We start from the raw sequence: 15,688 nt of genomic DNA, 5'->3' as shown, positions 1-15,688 counted from the left end.
TAATCCTAACTACTCATGAGGCTGAGATCTGAGGATCACAGTTCAAAGCCAGCCCTGGCACGAAAGTCCATGAGACTCTTATCTTCAATAAATCACTCAGAAAACTGGAAGTGGAGCTGTTGCTCAAGTGGTAGAGCACTCATCTTGAGCTGAAGTGCATGATGGTTACCTACTATGAGATTATAGTGGCCACAATCTCTTCTGTCTGTATAAGGTTTCCATTTCATGACACTTTGTCTACTCGGGTCTACACTAGTGTCATCAGGCTGAGTAGCCAGACCAAGTTTCCTCAGTTAGTACTCTGGCATTACCAATAGCCAAAAGCAATTCCTGCACCCTGGCCTGAAGAGACAAATAGTGTTAAGGAACTCAAAGAGGGTAATGATATGATAGGAGGTGACAAAGACAACTTAGAGCAATATAGCAGAAAGAGAACTGAGAGAATGAATATAACAAGATCATTCGTTTCCATCATTAAGAAAGTAAATGCCTCTGTTAGATTTAAATTTTATAAATGTCTCTTTGCATCTTCCTTCTCAAGAATGTGTACATTGCTAAAGTTTGCTTCTGAAAAACAATCACTCAGAATTTCAGCCTATACAAATTGCAGATGGCAGGATAAGTTTATAAACAAAAAATGAAGTGGGGTAAAAGAGCTAAAAAAGAATGAGTAAGAAGTGCAAAAAAATGACGAAAGAAGGGCAGGGCACTAGATCTTCAGCACTAAAACATTTTAGGGAACAGAAAGGAGACCCACTCACCAGAAAGTTGTCTTTAAGACTCCAATTATCCCTGTTTAACCTAAGATCGATCTATGTATCCAGCAAGGTGGCTAACATGGGCTGAAGTGCTCTCTTCCCACAGTATACCTATGCCACATGTTCTCTTTACCTTATTTCATTCTAATAATTTTTCTATCACCTTTACTTATGTTCAAGTCTTGCCTGAGTTCTTTTGCCAGACATAAGGACTGAGCTGCCCTAAATTTCCTTCTCTCTCTTTTTTTTCTCAGTAATTGGCCCCTGAAATTTCTTAGGTTGAATTTCTGCCCCCAATGATGACAATATTTAGAGATAAGCTTTAGAGGAGGACATTAAGATCAAGCTAAGCCATCAATAAAGTCCTAATTGAATAGGACTATTGTCCTTGTAAGGGAAGGAAGAGCATTGTATGTACATGCACATACTGACAAAGCCTATGTGAAGATGGAGTGAAAAGAAGACATAAAGAAACAGAAACCTCAGGAAAAACCAACTGGTAGCACTTTCATTTTGTACTTCAAGTCTCTGAACCATGATACACTTACATCATCCACTCTGTAGAATTTTGTTATGATAGTTCTAAGACAATCCATGCTTATTCTTACATTTAATAAACAATGTTCTCCAGGTGCTGGTGGCTCAAGACTATAATCCTAGCTATTCCGATGGCTGAGATCTGAGGATCATGGTTTGAAGCCAGCTCAGGTAGGAAGTCCATGAGACTCTTTTTTTTTTTTTTTTTTTTTTTGGGTCCAGTCGTGGGACCTGAACTCTGGGCCTGGGCGCTGTCCCTCAGCTCTTCAGCTCAAGACTAGCGCTCTACCACTTGAGCCACAGCGCCACTTCCGGCTTTTTTTCTTTTTGTGCTGAGGAATCGAACCCAGGGCCTCAGGCATGCAAGGCAAGCACTCTACCACTGAGCCACCTTCCCAGCCCTCCATGAGACTCTTATCTCCACTTAAGCACCAAAAAACCAGAAGTCTAGGTGTGGCTCAAGTGGTAGAATGCTAGGTTTAAGTGACCAAGCTAAGGGGCCATGTTCAAGTTCCCAGTACTGGCACACATATATATGTTGATTAAGCATCTTGTGTTTGTTTCTTTACATATCTCAGTCACTATGAACTTCAGCCCTCACAATTCTAAAACTTAGGTATTGTTAATACAATTCTCACACAGAAGCCTAAATTCAGAGGTTTGTGGCTCATCCAGAGCCACAAAGTTTGAATTAGAGATAATCCTGCCAGTTTTCCTATGAAAGCCTTTACACTGTGGTAATATCACATGAAAATTAAAATGATCTAATAAGAATAAAGAGCTTACATCTTGTACATTATGTGATAAATAAACATCATCTGCTCACTCAACTCACATCATTATACCTCCTAATCCGTTTGCCTGGAAATTTCCGACTATATTTTGCCATCTAAACAGTCCAGTATCTTATCAAGATTGAATTCTGAGGTTACATCTCCTAGTGTTCACCTAGTACCATCTTCCCACCTAATTTGTTCCTACCGTTTCCTGCTCAAATTTGTTTCTGTAACTGTCGTCTGCACCTGTCACTAGACTTCAGACTAAGGAGTCCTATTGGCACAATTTACACGCACAATATTTTGTGAACAACTATTCAGAGAGCATCCATATGTAAGCGAGATCCATACATAGACATTCATCTGTTTCCGGTCGTGCGGAAGGACCTGTCCCGAAAAAAGGACCTTAGGCAGTATCCGGAAACCCCGAAAGTACCCCTGTCGCTGCCAACTCGCAGTAAGAACCTCAGGTCTGGAAAACCCAAAATGCCTCAATTGCAAAGTCGCAATCTGCGCCTGCGCCACACGGCTGCGTAAGGCCCGCCCAGTCACATTTTGCGTCTTTTTGATTGGGCCATGGGCTTCAAAACCGACAGCACGGAAATGACGTCAAAAGGCGTAGCGCCGGCCGCCCTGCGGCGCGGTGGCTGCTGGGTGCGCGCCTCCCGCCTTCCCGCGCCGCCTCCCGCCCCTCCCCCTTCCGTCCCCGCCCCCTCGGCCGCTCCGCTCCCTGGCGTGACTCGGCACTGTGATCCCCGGGAACAGGCGCCGCGGTCGCCGCGTCTCCGGCCCAGGCCTCGGCCTTCCCGAGCCTCTCCCTTTCCTCTTCCGAGCTTTCTTCCCCTTCAGTTTCGAAGCCGAGGCGCCGCGGCCGCCCTGCCGGGCTCTCTGTGAGGATGGTGGGAGTGAAGCCGGTCGGAAGCGACCCGGATTTCCAGCCGGAGCTGAGCGGCGCGGGCTCCAGACTCGCGGTGGTCAAGTTCACCATGAGAGGGTGAGGCCGTCCGGCCCGGGTCCGGCGGACGTGCGGGCCGCGGGCCTCGCTGTCAGTCCGGGCTCTTTCTTAATGCTGCTTCGCGGGGGGCGGGCCCCCGTTCCCCCCGCCGCCTTCTGCGGAGTGTCCGGTGGTGGCCGGAGCCCCAGGCCGCGGCCGGGAGTAGGCCGCGGGTGTCGGGTAGGAGCCTCCGTTTCTGCACCGGGGCTGCCCTGGAGCCCCCGGAAGCGAGGCCCGACCCCTGCCCCACCTCGGAGGAGCCCCGTTCCTGTATTCCTGGGGTGGGGGGCGGCCGGCGGCGCGGCCGGCTCCTCCCACAGCCTGCACCAGTGCGCCCGTCCCGAGCTGTCACTCGCGTGTTAACAACTCCAAGCTTACATTTCCGGACACTTCGATACTTTTCACCCCCTGCATTTCTGTATAAGCCTTTACAAGACTGATTTGTTAGACTTATCTGAGTAGGGGGTAGTTCCGAAGCCCGGCTCATGCATTTTGAATTAAGTTGATGTTGAGTCGAGGTTTTGCTTTTTGGGTTTTTTTTAAATGTTTTTTTTTTTGGTTTGTTTATGGTGCCATAGGCTCCATGTGTATTCGTACAAGCTACAGTGTTTACGTATTACAGATAGACAGGTGGGCTGGACCTCAGTTCGGCCAGATTGTATGGACAGGGAGGGTTCTTGGACAAATGTTGCTTTGGGTTTAAGAGCAAAAAAAATTCGAAGCTGGTGACTGTCTTACACTAGCTTGTACTGGTTTTTTGGAGGGGTTCGGGGAGAGTGGGAGGGATGACTGTTGGAATTAGGCATTGAGAACCAAGATTAAGTGCTCACTTAAAGATTTCCCTTGTATATGTCAGTTCCCAGTTAGAAGTTTCAGAGGACCTCCCTTGATCCTCTGGCAGTATTTACACAATACTAACTGGGACCAGTCGGCTTCGGTTTATCACTGTTTATGAAGTAATGTGTTTCAACGTCCAAGTAGTTGTATAAATGTAAGGTAATATTATTTTTTTAGTGTCACAGCAAAAAAAAATTAAAAACACTTGGTACAATGCATGTGGAGTATGTAAGTGGTAACATTATGATTAGTTACGATTACATAGGGAGTATGATTAGTTACGATTACATAGGGAGTGGAGGGATGGAGGCAGAGATGATGACAAATTAATACTGTATTTTGGACCAGAATTGAATTCAATTCATTGGATTTAAGAGAGTGGAATAGAGTGCCCATTTGATATGTGGTCTTAACACTTACTAACTGGATTTCATTTACATCAAGACATGTCTAAAAAGGAGTATCAGAATTCTGTAAATGTGGCTTTGCCTTTAACAATTTTGTAATGTTAATAACCTTACTAATAGAGGAATATCAACACATTTGTTGAATGTCAAAGGCACAGGAAAAAGAGAAGCAATGTTTCAACAAGCAGTTTCACTGTTAGCTCATTTTTCTAATTCTGGTCAGTTAGAGCTTTTACAGTGTTGCACTTCAGTCGTATTTCTCTTCATATAAGAGCAAAAGGTGATAGAATAATAACTACCATTGGAGTGAGATGAGTGGAGAAACCCCACTAAAGAGTTATTAGTATGTGTTGCTTATGTGTAATTGTAGACTGATTGGTAAAGAACTATTAATGGAATAAAAATGGTATTTTAGGGGGTAAAAACTGAAGGCAAATAAATGTATGAATATATAGAGAACACTTTTAGTTTAAAATGTTTAGGTTACATTTATAGATCTAACAAGGTTTTATTTACCTTTAAACTTCCTTTCACATGTTGACAATTAGTGGATTCCTGTTTGAACTCATTGTCAGTGTAACCTAGATTTCTGAATACTGCTCTATTAGATGCCTAGACAACTGTATCCAGTAAAATTGTGTCAGAAACCTTAGATCAGCATTAATGTCATCTCATTTTAGGCTCAGGGCATACTTTCTGGAGCACTTCATTTCCTTGCCAGACTTATTTTAAGCTTTATTCTCAGTTTATGTGTTTTATCTGCCTTTAGTCTAAATTTCACTAAAACTGTGTACATTGTTTTCTTCTTTAAGGATCTTCAGTGGGCTTAGTGGTGATTTGCTTAAAAATAAAATACAATGAGATATACAACCCAAATGATCATTGGCTGGCCTTGAACTCATTCCTAATCCTCCTCAGTCATCCTTCTGAAGAACCAGGATTCAAGGGTGCCCTACCACACCATTGTCATTTTAGCAATCTTAAAAAGTACAGTTCAGTGTACCTTCACAACGTTGTGCTATTATGACCATTGTTTCCTAGAACTTTTTCATTATTCAAGACAGAATAATTAAACAATTCATCCTCACTTTTCCAGTTAGCCTGTGTTCTGTCTCTTAGCTTTTTTACTCAGTGCTGGCATTCTACCACTTAAGCCACAGCTCCACTTGTGGCTTTTGGTGCTTAATTGGAGATAAGAGTTTCACAGACTTTCTTGGCTGGATTCATATCTCATATGAGTCCTCATATCTCAGCCTCCTGAGTAAGTAGGATTATAGGTGGGAGCTACTGGTACCTGACATTAGGCTGTCTTTTGCATTTGTAAACTTTAAATACTAAATTTGCTAATTTCTGCAAGAAAACTTTTTATAACTTTATAACTAAGTTGAGGAGAATTTGTATCTTAGTAGCACTGTTTTCTCTCATTCATAAGCATAGTATATTCCTTTGGCTTTCTTCAGTTTCTTTCCATGAGAGTAAAGCTTAAAGACAGCAATGTTAGATCTGATACAGTATTTGTGCTAAGCAATATAGTATTGACAAAAATGTACCAAACCAGTTGAAGACTAAAAGTATCAATTTTGTTTCATGCTACAATTGACAACTACTTTTAGATTATAATTAATTCAGGCTTTGGTCTTTTCTAAGTATCTTTCCCTTTCTTACAGGTGTGGACCATGTTTGAGGATTGCCCCAGCATTCAGTTCCATGAGCAATAAGTATCCACAGGCTGTTTTCTTGGAAGTAGATGTACATCAGTGTCAGGTAAGACAGAGGTATCCTTTTCTTTTATTCTAGAAACAGTTTAAAGACCAGCTTTAAGATCATTCTTCATTTATATATAGTATATATTCCTTAGAAGACAGGAAAATGTTGTGACTTAAAACTGTCATTTTGGTTACATTAGTTAGGAAAGGTAGCACATTACTATTTCAAGTTTATATAAATGCTTCTTCGATGTAAAATACCTGTAATGGTAAACTAATAGGTTATTTTGCATTTGTATACTTTATAAGCTTTTCTTTTCTTTTAGTAATCTAGAATCATTCTTCTGTTTGTGAGATAATCGTTGAGTTTTAAAGTTGTGATAGGAAATTCTTGAGATGGTTTAATTTGAATTAATTAGTTTCTATTCTGTCAATGTAACATACTCAGCAGAAACTTTAAAATGTTGATTGAACCAGTGTTGTGGGTAAATTACCCTGGTGATATTTGTAAGTAAATCACCCTAGTGATTTAGTTGACTAGTCCTGTAACAGACTTTTTGTTTGTCTGTGTGCATGTGTATATATACTTGTGTATGTACACCAGTACTATGAAATCAGAGCCTCATGCTCTCCTTTGCCTTTTTCTCTTAAGGCTAGTGCTCTCACTTGAGCCATAACTCCAACATCTGGCTTTTTGCTGGTTAATTGGAGTCTATTATAATACTTCAGTTAATTCATTTATAACCACTTGGGTACCACCCAGTGTATTTACTTATAGATTTATTAGGTACATTCTATCTACCACAAATGAGGAAAATTAGGCAACCTTTGTTTCTCTGGGTCTGGCTTTACTTAATATAATTTTTTTTTTTTGGGGTCCGGTTGTGGGGCCTGAACTCTGGGCTGGGCTCTTCAGCTCAAGGCTAGCACTTTACCACTTGAGCCACAGCGCCACTTCCAGCTTTTTTCTTTTGGCTTATGTGGTGTTGAGAAATTGAACCCAGGGCCTCATGCATGCAAGGCAAGCACTTTACCACTGAGCAACCTTCCCAGCCCCACTTAATATAATTTTTAGATTTCAGCTTCTTGATTAGCTAGGATTGCAAGCATGAGTTTTGTTGTTGTCGTTGTTTTTTGTCAGTTGTGCATCTTTAACTCAAGGGACCTTGGCACTGTCTATGAGCTTTTTCACTCAAGGTTAGGGCTATACTACTTTGAGCTACAGTACCATTTCCGGTGTTCTAGTAGTTAATTGGAGATAAGAGTCTCGTGGACTTTCCTTCCCAGGCTGGCTTTGAACTGCTGTCCTCAGATCTCAAACTCCTGAATAGTATTACAAGCATGAGCCACCAGTGTCTGGCATGGGCTTTTGGCAACTGTTTAACATGTAGTTTTTGAGCACTTTATTTTTGGCCAATCCTGGGGCTTGAACTCAGGGCTTGGGCACTGTCCCTGAGCTTCTTTTGATCAAGGCTAGCACTCTTATCACTTGAACCATAGCACCACTTCTGCTTTTTCTGTTTATGTGTTATTAAGGAATTAAACTCGGCTTCATGCATGCTAGGCAAGCATCACTCTATCACTAAGCCACATTCCCAACCCTTGAGCACTTTAAATGTAGCAAATCCAGACTGATATGCTTAGAAAATGTGAATGTACTCTAGATATTTATACATTTATAAATAATATAAAATATGTTATCTCTGGTTATATTATAAATACTTTTACCAGGCTCACTATAATGTATATTAGTATTGATTTTTATTTACTTTTGCTTCTTTTTTATGGGCTCTAGAAAACTTCAGTTAATATTACATAATTCATACTTGTGTTTTGTGTTATCTTTTTTGGACAGCACTGTTTTAATCAGTTATTTATAAAGAGAAGGCATCTTTAGGTTATCTTTATGCATTTTTCTTCAATTCACATAGCAATGCTTTTTTCTTCAATTGACAGAATTCCTTTTCTGGTTCTTATTTTTTAAAATACTTGTCATGAAATGTTTGAACTATTTTACTCACTGTCTGTTGTAAGTTAAATTCCATTCAGTATAAAATCAGCATGCTAAGTCAGAATTTTTTTAAAAAATAGTTGTGCTTGATGGCCAGCCAGTCTTTTCTGTAAAAGTAGAAATTGGACTAGGGTTGCAGTGTTTAAATTATTGCCTCTTTTTCATGTGTAGGTTGACTTGTTTTTTGTATGTGTACTTTTTTCCTAGCATCAGTGATTTGTTTGGGGCAATACACTTTATATAATTTGAGAAAGCTGTCTTATATTAAGCATAATTTCTATATTGCGAGTTAATTTTCTGTTGGGTAAAGTATTAACAGTAAAACTGATTGGAAAAAAGCAAACAAGTAGAACTTGTTCTACATTGTGGGTCAAAGGGTAATGTAATTGTACCCCAATTGTCACTCTTAGGAATAGGTCTAGTTTGTCTTAAATACAATCAAAAGTACATTGTATAACATGTTTTTAGTTTATACTATGGTATATAATGTCCATAAAGGTGTAGAGTAAAAATTCAAAGTCTAAAATTTGTTTTAATTCTTAACACTAATTTTCAATTCTAGGGAACAGCTGCCACCAACAATATATCAGCAACACCTACATTTTTATTTTTTCGAAACAAAGTGAGAATTGATCAGTATCAAGGAGCAGATGCTGTGGGATTAGAAGAAAAAATCAAGCAGCACTTAGAAAATGACCCTGGGAGCAATGAGGATGCAGATATTCCAAAAGGCTATGTATGTACACAAAAGAGAAATCATAATATAGTCGTTCTTTGATTGGAATGAAATTATTGTTGTTTCTTTTACTAGTTGAGAATACTTTCAGGGAAGAACTTTCAAATTAAAGTTGACTGTTGAGGTTTGGCTGTGTGTTTACTATAATCTTAAGCTAACCATGTGATGAGCCATTTTCTTCCTAAATTTTTCTTGCTAAAATTTGTCATTTGTTTTAAAAATCTACTTTCTGAAGTATCAAATAGCCAAATTCTAATGCTGTGTTTTCCCAAAGAGTAGGAAATGTGCATTGCAAAATGTCCTACTTTTGGACATGTCCTATTTTTGGACAATTATGGCAAATAACTTAAGAGTCTTTTTTTTTTTTTTAAATGTACTTGAACTTAGTGCTTCATGCTAGTGGATAGGTGTTGTACTACTCAAGTCAAGCTGCCAAGCTGCTAACCCTTTTTGTTCTTTTTCAGATAGAGTCTCACATTTTTTTGCCCAGGGCCATCCCTTTGCCAAGATGTCTTCTTTGTATTACAGGCACAAATTATCCTGACCAAACTTGTTTGATGAGATGGCAGGGGTGGGGAGTGGAAAAATCTCACTTTTGCCCATGCTAGCTTGAATCTACTTCCTTCCTGGTCCCTGCTTCCTGAATTGCTGGGGTTATGGATGTGTCCAGCATGACCTGTGAATTTTAATATAACCACCTTATATTCTGTGCTTTCTTTGTTGTCACTTCCTATAGCTTTTTTAATTTTTTAAACATATTTCCCATTTTCTGGAACTTGATTATTTTGATATTAATAGAATATTAAAGTTTAAAACTGGTAATGTGATCCCAAGTATATTACTGTTCTGACAGCACAAATAGAAACATAATGGGGAATATAAGAGTAAGTGAATGAAAGCCTTTTTTTGGGTGCCAGTCCTGGGGCTTGTACTAGATGCTTGGACACTGTCCCTGAGCTCTTTTGCTGAAGGCGAGCATCTGCCACTTAAGCCACAGCTCCACTTTTGGCTTTGGTGGTTAATTGGAGGTAACAGATTTTCCTGGCTGAGCTGGCTTTGGACCACCATCCTCAGCCTTCTTAGTAGCAATTGCAGTTATAAGCTATTGGAGATGTAAATAAGTGTTGCAAAACTAAATTGAAGAATTTTTGTGAAATTGGAGATTTCTTGGAATAATTTCTATCATGATGTTTACACTCATTGATTAAGAAATCCTGTTGTTTTGAAGCCCTTTATATGATGAGTCTGAGTAAGAGGGTATGAAGAATTTTTCAAAGTTTATAGGAGTGAACAATTTTAATTCACTTTAATTTAAAAAAGAAATAGCTATGTCTCTTGGGAGTCATTGAGGTATCACAAAGTATCTGTGTACAATAGTCAGTGGTTAAGAATCTTAATAGATTATTAATCAGCTATAGGAAATTTTTTGAGTGAATGCAAGGAGTTTTAGGTTTTACAACATTTTTTAAGGGGTTTGTTTATAACCCCATGCACAGTCTTGTAATCTAAGATACATGGGAAGGAGTTCATGGTTCAAGGTCAGCCTGATCATAAGTTAGCTAGTTGGACACAATGATGTGTCCATAGCTGCTTGAGAATTAACTGGGACAAAAAGATGGAGATTCTATCTGAAAAACTAAAAGCAGAAGAACTGGACCTTAAGTTCAGTCACCAGTAATGAACCCCTCTCTCTCCCAAAGAAAGTTTTTAAAGCTTGGAAAAACTTAAAATGTGTATCTCTTCTATGTTTGCTAGAATAAGTCATGGGTAGTGTGGCCTCAGCTCCATTCATGCCTTCTCAACTAAGTTTTCCTTTCCAGAATTTGAATGCTATGCACTCTTGAATCAAACTTGCATTGGCTTGTGTTCTAACTCTTTAGGTGTATTGGTGTATTTTATTATTCTTGGACCTCTTAATCTATAGATTTGGACATATAAGTTTATTTCATTCCTCAGAATGAAGTTTTTTGGTTTTTGTTTTTTTCTCTGCCAGTCCTGGGGCTTGAACTCAGGCTCAGGGCCTGGACATTGTCCCTGAGCTTCATTTGCTCAAGACTAGACTCTTCCACCTGAGCCACAGCACCACTTCCAGCTTTTTCTGTTTATGTGCTACTGAGGAATTGAACCTAGGGCTTCATGCATGGTAGGCTAGGCAAGCACTCTACCACTAAGCCACATTCCCAGTCCTGAAGTCAAATTTTTATACAGCTCTAACTTAATTTATAAGTAGGCAATCAAAAATGTAGAAACATTTTTGTAACTTAGGTGTCTGTTGAATTTTTTTTCTCCTACAAAAAAGGGTTTAACTTACTTGTTGAAGTGTTTAGAATAGTATAACAGACCACGTTTGCCTTTCACCTCATTGTCATTTATGTATATTTTGCCATTTTTGCTTTACCTCACTATTCACTTTTATTTTTTGCAGCATAATTTACAAGTCAGTCATAGACAAATTAGTGGTTCCTCTCTAAGCATTTTAACATACAAATCCTAAGGATAGGAATATTCTACATAACAAGGATATTGTTATCACTCCTAAGACATTAATACTGATAAAGTATCTTTTTAACCTCTTATGTTCAAATATCCTAAAATGTCTTTTATAGTTGCTTTTATCCCAATCTAGTGTTAAAATTAAGGATTATGAATTGTACTTGTCAGATTTTTCTCATGTTTAGAATCTTAAAGTCTAAATTAGCATTAGTCTAATGATAATCACTAAACATATGTCTATTGAATAGTCACTGTGTGACTAGTACAACTGAGGAAACAATTTTTTTTGGCGGGGGGGGGGGGATTTGGTAATGAGGCCTGAACTCTGGGCCTGGGTACTGTCCCATTGCTCTTCAGCTCAAGGCTCTACCCCTTGAGCCACAATACCACTTCTGGCTTTTTCTGCTTATGTGGTGCTGAGGAATCGAACCCAGGGCCTCATGCAAGGCAAGCACTCTACCACTGAGCCACCTTCCCAGCCCCAAGAAACTTAATTTTTAATTTTATATAATTTTGTTAATTTAGTTTTAAATTGCCACATGTGACTGTCATATTGGGCAGCTCAAGAATAGACTAGTAGACTAAGTTGATTATACTGGTAATGGTACATTTCTTAGTGCATATTTCAAATATATAAATTTTCAGTTCTATCATATATACAGTGTAATGACAGTTTGTCCCAGTAAAGTATAACACAACACTTTAATGCAGCTGTTTAAATGTGGCTTTTTTTTTCTTTTTCTTTTTTTTTTATTTTTTTATTTTTTTGCCAGTCATGGGGCCTGAAATCTGGACCTGGGCACTGTCCCTCAGCTCTTCAACAATTGAACAGAAGAAAGAAATATATGCTGGGCTGGAAGGTGGCTCAGTGGTAGAGCGCATGCATGAGGCCCTGGGTTCGATTCCTCAGCACCACATAAGCAAAAAGCCGGAAGTGGTGCTGTGGCTCAAGTGTTAGAATACTAGCCTTGAGCTGAAGAGCTGAGGGACAGCGCCCAGACCCAGAGTTCAGGCCCCACGACCGGACCCCAAAAAAATAAAAAAAGAAACATATGCTGATTCAAATCTAAAGAAGCAACCATTGAAATCCAGAGTAGAGGTAATCTGTATGCTGAGAGACTGATCTAAAAAGGATTTAAGAGACATGGGAAGTAAATACTGGATATTAAGTACTTGCTTGTACCAGTGGCTCATCCTGTAATCTGAGGATACTGGTTTGAAACCAGCCCGGGCAGACAAATCTGTGAGACTCTTATTTCCAATTAAACAACAAAAAGCTGGAAGAGGCATATCTCAAGTGGTAGAGTACCTTTTGCTAAAATACCTAAGTGAATGTGAGGTCCCCAAGTACTGTTCCCTCCTCCCCCTGCCACACACACATAAGTCCTTATTCTTTATTTATTACTTTTTTTCTTTTGCAAGTCCTGAGGCTTGAACTCAGGGCCTGGGCACTGTCCCTGAGCTTCTTTTGCTCAAGGCCAGTACTCAACCACTTGAGCCACAGCACCACTTCAGGAATTTTCTGTTTATGTGGTACTGAGGCATTGAACCCAGTGCTTCATGCATTCTAGGCAAGCACTCTACCACTAAGCCACATTTCAGCCCTATTACTTATCTTAAATTTAACCTGTCTGCGTATATTTTTTAAAGTCCATGACCATAAAATAAGATAGGATTTCTTTGACTCTTACATTTTAATTTGCATTATTCCCATTCCCATTGTAAAGCAGTTACTAAAAGAAAGCATGCTGTGTACACGCATGCATGTGTGTGTACACATGTGCTGGTCCCAGGCTTGAACTCAGGGACTGGAGACTGTCCCTGAGCTTTTTGTGCTTAAGGCTAGTGCTCTACTGGAACCACAGCTCCACTTCCAGCTTTTTGTGGCTAATTGGAACTAAGAGTCTCACAGACTTTCCTAGCTGGGCCGGCTTTGAACCACCAGTGCCTGACTAAAAAAAATTTCAGTGTGTTGTGAGGGTGGGAGGGGTATTGGTACAAACACGTATACATGCACATGCCAGTACTAGAACCAGTAACTGAACTCTTAACTTACTCTGTGCCCTAAGCCTAGATTTGGCTTTATGAGTAAATCTCAGTGAGAAAGTCAAATGAAAAGATCATTATTAAGCTTTCAGTAACTATTTTTAAACATTTTCTGTAAATTGCTTAATCTAAAGAGTACCACAGATTTAAATCTTAAACAAATTTATACCACGCCCAACATGTTGTGTCTAAGGTCTTCACTTAATTTTTTTCAGATGGATTTAATGCCTTTTATCAACAAAGCTGGTTGTGAATGTCTTAATGAAAGTGATGAGCATGGATTTGACAACTGTTTACGAAAAGACATGACTTTCTTAGAATCTGACTGTGATGAACAGGTAATTGAATGATTAAGTTAAGGCTTTTATTTCTCTATCACATTCCCATCTCATGGTATGTCATCCTTTCCTAAATAACCACTTTTTTTTTTACTTCATTACACCATTCAGTGTCTTTCAAGCCTGTCCTTTGGCCATCCAGACTCACTTTAGTTCTGTTCTGACTGAGCTGCCTGGCACATAAAGGGAATTACAGAACTTTGTTTGAATTCCTTCCTGCTGAGTTGGATCATTACTAGTATTTGCTCCTTTGTTTTTATCCCTCACCTGTCTCCTGTACCTTTTTCTTCTTTTGATTAGTCCAAACACATTTATTTGCTAACCAAAGGAATGAGGCCAGTTAAACCACTTAGAGACTATTGAGACTTAAATCACTTTGAAACTGTTGCATGTAAAATGTTTGTGATGTGGATTATTGAACATAGTAGTGGGGAAAAAAAGTAGCCGTATGTAGATTTGCTTATTGAACTGAGCCTTTTCATTCTTGTAGCTAATTCCTCCAAAGTGATCATGGAATTTTATTTTACTTTGTCACAGATATGACTACAGGTGACATGGTTTATGACACACTCCACCACCAACTTCCCATCTTTCAGTTTTCTTGTTGGGCTTTCCTTCCCATCCCATGCCTGATGCTGAACCAATGAACCCTTGAAGTTTCAGACCTTCTGAGTTTTCCTGCCATCACCTTTAGTTTCTTCAGAAGGCTCTCAATTTTTATGCTAACCTTATTGCTGTTGCAAGTGATGATGCAGTCTTACTTGGCCATTACACCATTTTTCGCAGAGCAAATCCTACTCCTATTTCCTTCATGTAATCATCAAAACTTTGGCTGTCTACCATCCACTATCTTTCTATAATTGCTTAAACTTAGCCATGGTGGGTTGAGGAGGGGGGATGTGCATGGTACTTTTTCACACACAGATGAGTTTGTGTCTATAGAACTGAGACTAATTTTATAAGCATTCCCTTCTGTGACTAGCTCCTCACTCTACATATAATTCTGTACTACTTTTTCTATGCTTCTTTGACTGCCTTAATTTGCTGTCTGTTCTGTTTCTGCTTTGTTCCTATTCTAGTTAATCTTGTACATGATCACAAAAATTATTAGAAATATTAACTCATGTTTCTTTTATGGCAGTTAATTGATTCTTAACTGGTTTTAAGATGTTTTACTGAGTTGAACTGTTTTGGGCTTTCTGGTCTCATCTATTCTTTGCCTGTGATTTATTTGCTTAGATGTGGCATAGTTACTAACTTTCAACCCACTGTAACTGATCAATTATAAAAGGTAGTGCTAAGCCAGGTGCTGTGGCTCAAGCCTGAAATCCTAGCTACTCAGGAGGCCACATCTGAGGATCACAGTTCAAAGCCAGCCCAGGCAAGAACATCCGTGAGACTCTTATCTCCAATAAACCACTCCGAAAAACCAGAAGTGGCACTGTGGCTTAAGTGGTAGAACTCTAGCCTTGAACTGAAGAGCTGAGGGACAGCGCCCAGGCCCAGAGTTCAAGCCCCACAACCAACAACAACAACAAAAAAAATAGTGCTATAGTAAAAAAGAAAAAAATAGCCTAGTTATTTTCTTAGACCACAGTATGATTCTTTTTTTTTTTTTTAAACCAGTCCTGAAGCTTGAACTCAGAGCCTGGGAACTGTCCCTGAACTTCTTTTGCTCAAGGCGAACACTCTGCCACTTGAGCCACAGCACCACTTCTGGTTTTTTCTGTGTATGTGGTACTGAGGACTCAAACTTAGGGCTTCATGCATGCTAGGCACTCTGCCACTGAGCCACCCTCCCAACCCCATTCTAAAATTATGTATCTGTATACTATCTTTTTTCTTATCAGAGCTACTTATTAGATAATGAGTATCGTTTACATTGTGTTCTTTCTGAACAGTGTTGTTAAAGTAATGCCATGAGGGGTATCATCATCAGACCTGTTTATAGCCCCCTAAAAATCTTCTTGTTAGGAAAACTGTTTTAGCTTAGAAGCATAGCTGCTTTCAGTAGACAATTTTGGCTGGAAAGTTCTGAGAGCTAGCATC

The 15,688-nt window shown here is 39.4% G+C and overlaps 1 protein-coding gene across 2 annotated transcripts in view; it reads left to right on the top strand.

Moving 5' to 3' along the window:
* Positions 1-15,688, top strand: part of Txnl1 (thioredoxin-like 1) — a 30,686-nt gene that overhangs the window by 2,621 nt on the left and 12,377 nt on the right. The window contains exons 1-4 of one of the 2 annotated variants that reach the window (XM_013019000.1): positions 2,716-3,065; positions 5,977-6,073; positions 8,589-8,762; positions 13,517-13,639. In XM_013019000.1, coding sequence (XP_012874454.1) covers positions 2,968-3,065; positions 5,977-6,073; positions 8,589-8,762; positions 13,517-13,639 — 492 coding nt within the window. In that variant the 5' untranslated portion in view covers positions 2,716-2,967. Of the gene's footprint in view, positions 1-2,715; positions 3,066-5,976; positions 6,074-8,588; positions 8,763-13,516; positions 13,640-15,688 lie in introns of those variants that run through there. The other variant, XM_013018999.1, reaches the window with a different exon arrangement.

This window comes from Dipodomys ordii, unplaced genomic scaffold (genome assembly GCF_000151885.1).
Source record: "Dipodomys ordii isolate 6190 unplaced genomic scaffold, Dord_2.0 Scaffold43, whole genome shotgun sequence".
Taxonomy (NCBI): domain Eukaryota; kingdom Metazoa; phylum Chordata; class Mammalia; order Rodentia; family Heteromyidae; genus Dipodomys; species Dipodomys ordii.
Note: the sequence above shows the minus strand (reverse complement) of the source record. Positions and strands in the feature narration are given on the sequence as shown.